This window comes from Octodon degus, unplaced genomic scaffold (assembly GCF_000260255.1).
Source record: "Octodon degus isolate 3935 unplaced genomic scaffold, OctDeg1.0 scaffold00205, whole genome shotgun sequence".
Classification (NCBI taxonomy): domain Eukaryota; kingdom Metazoa; phylum Chordata; class Mammalia; order Rodentia; family Octodontidae; genus Octodon; species Octodon degus.
The window spans coordinates 322,778-335,522 of record NW_004524781.1 but is presented as its reverse complement, the minus strand read 5'-3'; the positions used below and the strand labels follow the sequence as shown (position 1 = coordinate 335,522).

The following is a 12,745-nucleotide window of genomic DNA, read 5'->3' as shown; positions in this document are numbered from 1 at the left end:
CTAAGGCGCTGGGACATCAACATTCTAATGGCGTTCATGTATTGACAAACTGTCATGAGATACGCACAGGACCAGCACTGAGAACTCCACAGGGCAAGGGCTGCTTCCTGTTCCCCGTGCTGTCAGGCAGCTGCCAGCAGACACTGCGCTGGGGGCGTGCTTCACATCCAGCCTGCCCCTTCCTTTCCCCAACAGCACTGTTGTAAAGAAGTCCTGCTCTCCGCAGCGCTATGGGCAAGTGTTTGCTCCTCTCTGGAAGCCCATGCTGCTGCACCGACGCACTGAACGCCGCCCCTGCACTTAGTCTACGTGCGGGCGTTGCTTCGGAAGGCCCCAACCGAGGCGCTACGTCTGCAGCTCCGCGGCAAGCTGGCTGTCCTGTAGTCCTGCTGGGGGCAGGCGCTGGGTGTGGGGGGCCAGCAGGTGTCTGCATGTGTCAAGCTGCAGATCTATAGCCACATGAAAGCATATGCTGGGACGCACTGGGTGGACTTTATTCTTCACTGGATTGTGCCTTGCCTGTTCCACAATACGCAAGTATCCCCTTAGCCCTCGGGAGGGCCCGGGCCAGTGCTGGGGATCTGCAAGTTGCTGAAGCTGAAGACCCCAGTCAGTCCACATGGCCAAGCCGGCAGAACTTTCGCATAAGCCACGTGCCGATTCATCTCATGAGCTCCAGTGTCGGTGCTGTGTGCTGCGGCCGTCTGACCCCGCCTCTGCCAGGCGCTGGCTGTGACATCTGCTTGGCTTGTTCTGTTCTGTCCACACCCTGTGGGGCTCTCCCTAGAATGCTCGCACCCTTCCACCGCATCACTGCTGTGCTCCCCGGGTCTCAGAGCGGCGAATGGGTGCTCCCACAGCTCAGCAGCAGGAGCTACAGCAGCCTGCTGCGGCAGTGAAGGGCACAGAGGCCCGTGGCCTGAGCAGGGCCAGGTCTGCCAGGGTGAGCGTGTGGACCGTGGGAGACGAGGCAGTGGGAGGTGAGTCACGTGGCACTCAGGAAGTCTGGACCATGGTGGGGGCAGTGAGATGCTTTGGGGGCAGCCTCATCCTTTCTGACAGACGGAAGGCAGGGCTCAAGAAATGGAGAAGTCACAGAGGCGTCTGGGTGAATGATGACTTCCAACCCAAAGAAGAGAGGGGACGGGAAAGACTGCTTGTCATGCAAATGATCATCAAAGGCTTAAAACTGGAAGGAGGAAACCTGTAAGTCAATATAGAAACTACCCAAAAGAGTTTGGCCAACGACGTGTGATATTCATAGAAAGAAACAGGAATGGCCAATGTATGGGGCAGAAGCCTCGTGAATATTCAGAGAAATGCAAACGCAAACATCCTTTTTATTCCATGGGTAAAAATTAAGAAGACTGGAGTTCACGCATGGTGACAGATACATGTGGCCAGACACTCACACTGAGAGACAGGTATGAGGTACTGCCACTATTTGAAAGGTGCACTTTCATAGCATCAGCCCCAAATTATATATATATATATATATATATATATATATATATATATATAATTAAAAATATATATATTTTTAATGTATTTAGTACAGGGTCTACAGGATGTTACTATATATAGCTCGGACTCGTAGTGATCCTCCTATTTTCAGTCTCTCAACTGCTGGGATTATAGGCTTGCGCCACCATGCCCAGTCTCAATTGCTGTCTCAGTGCACCCTGGGGGCAGGGACTGAACCCTGGTTCCCGAGTCTGCCTAAGCAGGTGCTTTAGTCCACTGAGCTGTCTGGCTGGCCCTATATACATTGAAGTCACTGTTTGTAGTACATAATGATCACATTCCTCGTGGGAATTGGTACCTGTACACACGTTCTTCCTCCTTTCATTCGTCTCCTTCCCTCCCTACCCCTTCTTTACCTTTTGTGCAAGACGAATCTCCTTCCCTGTTTATTAGCTTTTATTTTGCTCTTTAGTTTTGGGGCCTCTCATATTGGTCACGCATTACTGAAGCTTGTATAGGATTTGTTCCACTGAAGACGATCTCTAGGTACATCCACTTCCCACGAATGCATCAGGTTTATCCTGCATAGACTAATACTCTTGTGTATAGATGCCACATTCCACCCACTCGTTCAGCAGACACAGGCGGGGCTCACACTGTAGTTCTCCCGAGCTGCTGCGCTGCTATAATCACCGGTATGCGCACATCACTGTGCTCTCTGTGACTCTTTGGGAAGACACCTGGAAGGAGACTAGCTCAGCTGAAGGAAACTGCTAGTCTTGGTCTCCTGAGGACTCCATACCAATTTCCACAGTGGTTGTACTAGTTCACATATGCACCACTGTAGAAGGTTCCTTTGTCCTCTTTGTTCTGATTTTCTTTCTAGAATAAGGTGGAATCTCAGAGTTGGTTTGCTTTTCTCTAATGGCCACAAATTCCGAACATTTTTTCACATGTTTATTTGTCATCTGTACTTCTCCTGAGAAATGTCTATTCATATCAGTTGCCCATGTTTTGACTTGGTCTTTCATTTGGGGAGGGAATTTTTTTTTTTTCTTTTTAGTTCTTTATATATTCTAGAGTAAGTCCCTGACTTGGGAACATTTGAGTTGCAAACTTTTGGATACAAATAAGCCTCACTGCACGTTCACAGATGTGAGCACTTCAGAGGTAGCTCCCGTGTCTGCTGGACGCCGTCAGGACCGCGCTGTGGGGTACTGACTGGACAGCAACGGTGTGCAATCCCAGGGATAGTACACTAGGAACTTCCTGTATTTTTTAATACTTTACTTTTTAGTGTATATTTGTGTCAAAGATGTGTAACTGGATTCACTTATGATTGAACCCAATTTGCAAATGAAGTTCATTCGTAAATTGAAGACTTTTTCTGTATTCCTCTGAGAAATAACTGGCAATTTCTTTCCCCATTCTCTAGCTTGTCTCTTCACTGCTAGTCGTCTTATTTGCTCCTGTAGCTTCTTAACTTGACACGATCCATTTGGTGACGCTTGATGTTATTTCTGTAACTGAAGTTGTTTAGAAAGTCCTTTTCCTATGCCTAAATCTTCCTGGATCTTCCAGCTTTACCTATTTTGCCTTCTAACAGATTGTTTCTGCTTTAACATTTTGATCTTTGGTCCACTTTAGCTTAGTCCACACTGAGACAGGGGTCTAGATTCAGTCTTCTGCACGTGCACAGCCAGCTTTCCATTCGCGTGTATATATTTTTCGGATCATTTTTGGGGTTATATGTATCCATATAATGACCACGTCCACCATAGAGAATTTGTACCTGCCCATGATATAACTTGCTTTTCTCATTCCCCTCCCCTCCCTAACTCCTAAATACCACCCCATTTACAAAAGTTTTGTGTCCTTTTTTTTCATTTTTTTTTTTTTCTTTTGCAGAACTGGGTATTGAACTCAGACCCGTGCGCTTGCCAGGGAAGTGTTTATTCCACTGAGCCATCTCCCCAGCCCATTTTTACATTTTTCAAAGAGAAAAAAAACTCATAAACAGTAACACAGAATTCCAAAACAGGAAACTAACAATGGTTATGTTGCATATCATCTTGAAAGTAGTTGCTTAGATGATGCAAAACTGATTAAACAATATAAGCACAAATGGTTCCTTCCAATGAACTAAGAGTTAAGTAGAATTCTCTTAGCTATCTTGCATATATAAATTTTTTCTTCCTCTATCCTGGTTGTTCTTTCCTCTTCACAGTATCTACTGTGTACTTTGAATCTTGTTTACTCTTTCGGTTTCTTGCACTAGGGAGACAATGCGATGTTTACACGAGTCTGATTTATTTCACTTATGAGTATGATCTATAGTTGCAAAACCTTCATTTATCCTTCTTTACAGCTGAGTAGTACTCCGTGGTATAAAACTATATATGTTTTTATCCATTCCTCAGTAATAGGCATTTGGGTTATTTTCAAGATTTAGTTATTACCCTGGTAGTGTCCCCCGCCAAAAAAAAGGTTTTTAGCATAAATTTTGGGCCAACCAGATAGCTCCACGGGTTAAAGCCTGTTTAGGCATATGCAGGGGCCAGGGGTTTGATCCCCCCAGCGTGCTGTGCCCCGCCCCCCGGGCATGCTGAAAGGGCAACTGAGACTGGGTGTGGTAGCACACGTGTCACTGCAGCCCTTGGGAGGCTGAGAACAGGAGGATCACTACGTCTGATCTGTGTATTGACACCCTGTAGACCCGTAACAACAACAAAAATTTTAGTTATTATAAATTGAGCTGTTATAAACATGGTAAGCATACATCGTTGTGGTATGCCATTTTCATTGTGGCGAAATCCCAGGAGAGGAATAGCTGTATCAATGGGACCTCCAGTCGTAGCTTTGTGAGGCCTCCCCACACTGATTTCCACAGTGCTTGTACCAGTCTACAACCCCAGCAGTGGAGAAGGGCTTCTCTTTCCCCAGAGCCTCTCCAGCATTCCTTCTCGATGACAGCCATCCTTTCTGGGGTGAGATGGAATCGGTGTTGTTTTAACTTGCATTTCTTGAATGACCAATGATGTTGAACGTTTCTTCATGTATTAATTTGCCATTTGTACCTCTTCATCTGAAAAGTGTTTTTTTTTCCTTTTCCCCTTCTTTCTGTTCCCTTCCCCATTTGAACATTTCCTTCCTATTTCATGACACCTATTGACTCTATTTTTGAACCAGTAATTCTATTTTTATCACTTTGCACAAGTGGGACTATATACCTTATATGTAGCAATAAGGTGTGGCTAGTAACACTGGATAAACATTTTCTCTTTGGTCTCGACAAGTTCACTTTTTCCTGACTCTAAATACGAGGGCTGGGCTAGCCTGATAGCTCAGCGGACTACAGCACCTGCTTAGGCTGAGTGCAGGGACTGGGTGGGGTTCTATCCCTGTCATGCTGTGCCACCCCACTGCTGGGGTACACTGAGACCGCAATTGAGACTGGGCGTGGTGGCTCTCGCCTGTAATCCTAGTATCTGGGAGGCTGAAAACAGGAGGATCACTATGAGTCTGATCTGTGTAGTAAGACCCTGTACTAAATACATTAAAAATAAGGAAATAAATAAATATGAAGTTTCTTGTTTGTCTTTTTGGTACCAAGAATCAAACAGGACCTCGTGCTTGCCAGGCAGGCACTTGTGCAGCTAAGCTATACCCCTGGCCCTGAATATGCGTTTTTCAAACAAAATTAAGTGCAGAAATGAGGTCTCTCGAGGCATCACTCTGCCTCTGAGACACAGAGAGGTGAGCACGAAGCTGCTGCACCTGCTGACGTGCCACTTGGGTGGGTATGTCCCCAAGTAGACCCTGGGCATCGCCCCTAGCACTGCTCTTTGCACACAGACCTAGGTTTACAGGACACAGAATGTCCTGCAAGTGATAAATGCATCTTTTCCCATTTAAATTGATACATGGAAACCATCCAAGTTTGACTGCGCAGGTGACTGTAAGCAGTACTAAATTATGAAAGTCAATGTACCAGTCTAACATAATGCTCATCACGTGACACAGTGGCCACCGAGGCTTTGCTAGCTGAACGGAAATATCCTAGAGACTTCTCAGAGGACGTTCCTATGTAGTGCGGGCTACCCTTGAACTCACTACGTGGCCTAGACTGGCCTCAAACTCACAGCTCTCCTGCCTTGGCCTCTTGAGGGCTGGGGTTGCAGGTGCGCGCCACCATGCCCAGTGGAGCGCTTAAATATGATTGGAAATGAGTTCCGTAGGAATGTATGCTATACAAATCAAAGGCAAAGAAACAGAAGTCGCGGTCGCAAAGGAGCAGAAATTAAAAGGAATTAGAGTGGTTACTTAGTAGGAAACGCTCATAAAATAAATGGGGGTATGTTATTTCCACAGCTAGGAAACGACCACAGACCTGTATGAAGGGAAGTTAGGTTCACAAACACCTTCCTGAAGCACCGCAAAGCAGTGGCCATGTTTTTACAAACCCAGGGAATACAAACACCCGGAGATGGTGTCCCTCTTTGGCAAATACGAGACAGAATTTCCAGGTAAGACCAACGCACGTCTCGAGCTGCTGGCCTGGGAACATCACCAGCTGCAGATACACCGGCTGGCTACACGTGCGCCTAGTGGCTCTTGCTGATTTCAAAGCAGCCACAACTGGAAGGGTGTAACCTCCCGTAAGTCACCCAGGGAGCCTCAGGATGGCAGTGTGGCTCAGAAGGGATGTGGCAGGCCCAGCCAACCCTCACATCCCAGATAGCAACAGGAAGTGCGCTAGATCAAAATGTAGTACACAGAGGCTGGGGACGTAGCTCAGCGGCTCAAATGCCTGCCCGGCAAGCACAAGGTCCTGAATTTGATTCCTGGTACAAAAAAAGAAAGCAGTATACATACTGGACACCAACACCCCTGTGCCAAAAAAAGTGGAACTAGGGGAATAGGAGGAGGATCCAAGTATGTTCTGTGTAGGCACCAATGTGCCAAAATAAACTCATCAATCTGTATAAACAATGAGTGGGAAAACCCCCAAAAATATGCACGGCAAAAGCCTCGCAGGACCCCCCTTAGATCTTCTTAGTGTTTGTCTGCTGGGTTTGGAGGTGGGAGCATAAGATACTTGTTTTCCTCTTATACGTTTTTTAGCAGTTTTATTTGCAGTTAATAGTTGTTACAGAAAACATGCCTGCCTTCTAAGCCAATTCCAGCATACTTTCTGTCATCAGTAAACACAGGTACAGCTCAGACTAAAGTGAGGATTACAGTTTCAATTCTTGGATTATTTGAAAATCGCTCCATGAAAAGGGGCACTCTGAACTTGGATTCATTTAACATGATTTTGAAGAAACAAATGCAGCTCAGTGTTCGCAGGTGAAGAGCAGCAAGCACACCGCTAACAGCAGCTTTATACGTCAGGCTTCCGGCAGCCCAGCGCTTGCCTCCTCTCGACACGCACCCGCAGGCTTCCCATCTCACGCAGTGGGAGCTCAGGGCTTTTGACACGAACTGCTGTAAAATATGGAGCTGAACCCTGGCAAAATAAAAGGGTGACACACCCAACAGAGCCCAGGTCCCACACGCTGTTCTGCCCCAGGCAGAACTAACTCTTCTTCACGAGGGTGAGAGAGAATTTGGCTTTTGCTTAAGTTTCTGTTCAAGCACTTAGGAAAACCTAAGATATTTGAGTACAATTTTTAACGACAAAATTTAGGAAATATTAAATAGCTGTTAAGACACATTTTCAAAGACCTTTTAATGATACAGGAAAACATCTTCATAATCTAGCATAGAGCTTAAAACAGCAGGATATAGTTAAAAGTTTAATTATTTTAAAAAGTCAACATTGCCTCACACAGTGGATGCAAAGACTGAGATGACATATGCGGTATTAACAGTGACTAGGCTAGGAACCCAGGCACGCCGGGTGAGGCCAAGCGCCACATGACACAACCTCAGAGGACAAGCGCCACGTGGCGCGAGGTGCGCCCGCTGCAAAGGTCCTCTTCTTGCCGAGGTCTGACCCCGGCCACTGTCCCCTCCAGGCACACTGCGGCAGCACACTGTGTACTCTCGGGAGCGTGCGGCCGGGACCAGGTCCAGCTGCTCCGTCCTCTTTCCCACATTTCTTCTGGAGGAAGCCGACCATCCACCATGCGGATTCCGGGAGAAGGCCGCAGCACGTGCGCCCTGTCAGAACTGTGCCGGTGAGGAGTGCTCTGCGCAGCCCACGGCTCTGCAGACACAGGCCAGCCGCCTAGTGCCTTTTCCACTGGTCACGCTCGTGCTGTCTGCTTCCTGCACTCGAACAGACACGACAACTGAAGTCAGAGTTAACTCTTTCCCAGTATTCAAACAAAACTCGCACATTTTTTAGCTTGCATAAAAATGGCATGCTGAGATGTAGGCAAGGACAGCACTTTATTCTTTCAGTTGTGGCCACCTGTCATTAGAATTGTGCTCTATAATTATTCCATTAAAGTGGAAGCAATTAATTAGGAGCTGTGCTGTTAGTGGAAGGAAACTGTCAAAACTGTTCTTCTTAACACCAGCTCCAACCATCTGCATGATATCTAGACATTTATTACTTGCTAATGATTTTGGAAATGGAAATTCGTATGCAGATGGCTCACAGGAGACTTTCTACCAAGCACAAAAAAGCCATGTGTGGCTTTCTAGGGCGAAGCCAGAGCTTCCTTCCCCAGCCCACGGCATGGTTGGCCATTTTCTGCCTTTCTGAGAGGCAGGGAGTATTGCGAAGGGACTCAGACAGAGCACAGCCGCCCTCCTAGCAAAAAAAGGTGAGAGTTTACCACACCTTGGAAAGAGCCCTGTGCAGCCCGCAGAGCGCCCCCCCACCCCCCAGCATCCCACAGAGCATGGCCCCCAAAGCACCGCAAGCCCACTGACCCCAGAGGTGTGAAGACTTGGGGCTCTGGCAAGAGGCAGATGGCCAGAACCAACGCCCACGGCAGTTCCCACACCCTCATTATCCCACACGATGGAGAGCGCTTCGCTGAGCACTCGCACCTCCCCAGAACTGCCATGGAGAAGGGGGAAAGTCAAGAATTCCAGGCCAGCTCGGCTCCCAGCTGTGGAATCTAACACGTCGGGTGGTCGGGTGGTCGTCCTCGCGCTTGGCCAGCAGCAGCGGGGCCGCCTGGTGCCCGTTTGTTCTCAGCGTAGCCATCCCAGCTCTCTGAAGCCGACCACCTCAGGGCTGCCCTCCTGGGGAGGTCCTGCTTTCCAGTAGCTCCCTGCTCCCTGCCTGGCCCACACTTGCCTGGCTCTGCAGCTTGCCAGCTCTGGCAGTAACAGAACACTTTCATTAGGAGGTGCTTTGTGTTTGCTAACACCAAGGATTTCGCCTTTTGATTTTACCTTGGGACACAAAATACAAAAATAGGACCATGTTCAATGCAGGCTAAATTCAGCAAAAAGTAGCAGCTTCAAATTTGGTTTTAACAATTAGTACCGAAAAAGTAGATTATTTGATCTAGAAAACACTCCAGTCCTCGTGAAAGTCAGTGTGACACTCACACAGAACGCAGAGTCAGCAAGGTAGCATGAGCGCAGCGCACTGCTGACACCCCCCAACCCCCCAGCAAGAGCCTGGCCGCGCCAGCCCAGACCACACTCGGCCAGCCTTCCACCCCATGGCCCCGGGCCTCCCAGCCTGGGCCCATCCAAGGCTGCCTGTGTCCCTCTGCGAGCGCCCCACCAGCCCCACCAGAAGGGCTCTCTTTCCAAGACCAGGTCTCACACCAAGCAAGGCACAGCCTCTCAGCAGACTTCAGGCTGAATTTGGGCAGCCCAGCTCCCCAATTAACTAGAACAGTAGCGGTGAAGCAAGCCTTGGGGCTTTGCAGCAGCCGGGCACAACCCAAAGGCAGGGCTCCAGATGCTTCCTGAAATCCAAGTGGCCCCACAGTGTGGGTCTATACCATGAGGCCTGCCTCCCCTCGGGCCGCCAGAGTGAGGCAAGGAGAACTGCTGCAGGCCCCTCACCTGCCGGGACCACCCGGCACCAGAGTTTAGGGCCACAGTCCTGTCACTGCTCATTCCGGGTCAGGAAGAAATGCACGCTGTTCTTGGTCATCTGGCGTTTGTCTGTGTGCATAAGTGGCATACTACAGAGTGGTCGAAATGAAATGCAAACTGACTGGCAGTTATGGATCAACACACTGCAGTTACCAGCAAAACCCTGGGGCGCCCACCAGAGCCCCTGGCACCATCACACCATCACCGTGCCGTGGACCAGCTCAGGAGCCCTCCAATATCCAGAGGAATGTGTACTTGTATCCGGAAACCCAGAGACAGTCTGTGCGCAATGATTCTGTTTCACTAAGCTACGAACTGTTTCGAGTCTGTAGGCTGCATTCAATACGCAGCAACAGAACCACGACAAGCACTCAGGTGGGACTGAGTCCTGGGGAGGGAGGAACATTCTGGGCAGAAAAAAGAGCTCATCTCCACAGCCAGCTAAGGCCTGGGGGAGCTGCGGTGCATGAGAAGAGCCTGCAGCGCTCACTGCCGCCTTCAAGGCCAGGTGGCAACAGGCCCCATGCCACCTAGCTCTCCGACGGGGTGCGAATGGCCTGTTCCTGATGATGGCTTTCCAACCATATAGCGGAGTTTCTTTACTTGCCTTTAGGTGTTATTTATTACTCACTGTTCACCATGAAAAAACAGGATCAAAGAATCACAGAACTGCCAGGGATAGGCACAGAGGTAATCCAGGCTGATGTCCCTGGAGCAGACTCCATGGCTTGGTGCCGGCCAGTGCATTCCTCCAGCTAAGTGTCTGTCAGGGGCTCTGCCTCTAGGCAAGCAAGTGTAGGTAGGTCTCTCTCTCCCACCCAGGTACCAACTACAGGTTCTTCCTCGTGCTGTCTGCCCAGCCATCACCTGGCCTCACCTCTGCTTTCTAAGTGGAGGGAGGAAGGGAGCACCTTGGGCCGAGGAAGGCAAATACAAGGCCACCTCACCTTGTTCCTGGGCACACTGGGCAAGGATGGGCACTGATGAAGGAAAAACCACAGAGGAGCAGGCAGCAGCTTTTCCTGAGGAGTCAGAGTGGCTTCTGCAGAGGAAGCCACCTGCCCCTTTCCCCAGCCCAGCCCGCATCTGAGGGCTGAAGCCTTACTGCACAGCCTGGACTCTTGCAGGCTACCAGGAACCAGGGGCAGGGTCCTCCAGCGCAGCTAGGATGGGATGTGGAGAAGGACAGGCTGGGACCTCGCCTCACCCATGGCCACTCCAAGCCAAACACTGCTTGTAGTGCATGTCATCTCACATGTCATGGCCAGGCTGCTAAGGAAGGTCCAGAGGCCTCCAGCACTTTGGTGGCCTCTGGGCACCCTGGGCATGAACCTCTTGCCCTCTTCTGCCTTGACCTGGCCAGGGTCTCTGGAATCAACCTGAGTTCCTTGGTCTCTGTCCCACCCCTGCCTGCTCCTGCACAGGCCTCCCTCCTGCCGGCTGGCCTTTCCCCTTCCTCACATGCCTGGTGGCTGCTCCCACATGTACCAGGTCTGAGTTTAGACATCCCTCATCTCAGAGCTTCTCTTAGCCCCCTTGTAAAACAGCACCAAGGGAGGGAGGAAGGGGACGTCCCTGTGGCCAGGCGTGCACGTTTCTTGTGGACATCCCCTAGTACACCTGGAGGCCTGTCAGCCTGCAGTCTTCACAGCTACAACCCCAGAGTCTGCCCCAACTGCTCCACCCAGCAGAGTGACAGGCCATGCCTGGCCTTGTCACATGGCCACAGGGTCCCAGGGTACTTCGAGCTTCAGGACAGCCCTAACTACAGCATCAGCACCCTCAGCCTACTGTCTGCCCCTTCACGCCACCCAGTTCCAGGCAAGTCACGCCCCTAGGGTCATTTCTGGCCTCCCCTTCTGTGGCCTAAGCCAGTGAACATCACCTCCTCACCTCCTAAATTAAAAGCGAGCTGTGGAAAAGCACACTCCAGGGAGCACAAATGGATGTGGAGATGGCACGTCTGGGATGAAGCGGCTACAATTCTCCTGGACCTGCCCGCTAAGGACTGTGAGAAAAAGGCTCGCTGCTGCGCAGGTCCAGCTGGGCCGGCGGGAGCCACAGACGACAGGGCAGGAGGCGGCGCGGCCATCCCTGCGGTTCCAGCTGGCCCCAGGGTACTTGCCAAGCAAACGCAGGCCGTACGACTAGAGCTTATCCGGGCCGGGTGGGTGTTTACACAGCAGTCACCGCAGCTGGCTCACAGTGGGCTACCTGGCGGGTTCCACGCCCGGCTAAGCACGCAGCCTGTGGAGGCTGGGGACAGGCGTGGCACTAGGCAAAGGCGCCGTCTGCAGCCGGGGTTAGTGCTGCAGATTCGCTATCCCCTGGGCAGCGAGCTGAGCAACTGCGAGGTCTCCATGTTTTAGAGTTTACAAAATATAAATAAAAAGTCATGAATTAAAAGTATGTCTGTATGAAACGATTAAGTAAAAGCTTAGGTGATTTCCAAATCTATAGTCTGGCTCCTGAAGTACCAACGTGAGGGTCTTTCTGTATTTCAGTGCAATTATACACTGAATTGTGCATCACACGAACATCACGCTATCTGTTAGAGGTGTACGCAGCCTGTCTCACACCGCAAGCCTTTCTATTTGTGATCCATGATGTGAGAAACACCAGAATACGCCTGTGTGTGATGTTTTCATTAAAAGGATGAACCTTCCCATAAAACCTTCACAAGAGCCTTCTGTTGAGAAAATCATACTTGACCAGAGCAATGAGCTGATGGAAAATACAGTGGCAGGAGCAGATGAGCCCGAAGCGAGCAGGGAAGCTGTCCCCACCTCACTGCGCATGCATTAGACACACTCAGACACTTATCAGTCTCAACTGTGACCACACTACACAGCGCGTGAAACACCAGCACACTACTGGTCAGCTCGGCTGTAAGCAGACAGCCCAGCCTTGAACTGCACAATTGTTGCTGGGCAACACTGCAACACAAAGGACTGCGGCTGAGGGATCAACAGAGCGCAGGGGCTGCTTACCTGGACCCTGGTCTCTCCGCGACTGTCCTTGTCCAGAATGGCTGTACGCAGAGCCTGTTCTGTGGGAGCCAGAGCTCTGTCTTCCCCACCTCCCTGTGGGCGTATGGTAAATGCGTCAGCAGAAACTCATGATCCCCGCGCGGAAAGCGCAGAAGACCCCACGGCACCCAGGCTCACAGTGGCTCGGAGCTGGGCGGGGCTGCGGCCCAGCCTGGCTCCCAGAGGGGACCACAGATCCTTGGACTGCATGGAGAGCCGGCCTTGTGCAGGGGTCA

The 12,745-nt window shown here is 50.3% G+C and overlaps 1 protein-coding gene across 2 annotated transcripts in view; it reads right to left on the bottom strand.

The window, feature by feature from the left end:
- Positions 1 to 7,176: 7,176 nt before the first annotated feature.
- Positions 7,177 to 12,745, bottom strand: part of Fam120b (family with sequence similarity 120B) — an 84,201-nt gene continuing 78,632 nt past the window's right edge. For both annotated transcript variants that reach the window (XM_023704822.1, XM_023704824.1), the window contains 2 exons: positions 12,471 to 12,563; positions 7,177 to 7,737 (listed from right to left, as the gene is read on the bottom strand). In XM_023704822.1, coding sequence (XP_023560590.1) covers positions 7,697 to 7,737; positions 12,471 to 12,563 — 134 coding nt within the window. In that variant the 3' untranslated portion in view covers positions 7,177 to 7,696. The remainder of the gene's footprint in view (positions 7,738 to 12,470; positions 12,564 to 12,745) is intronic.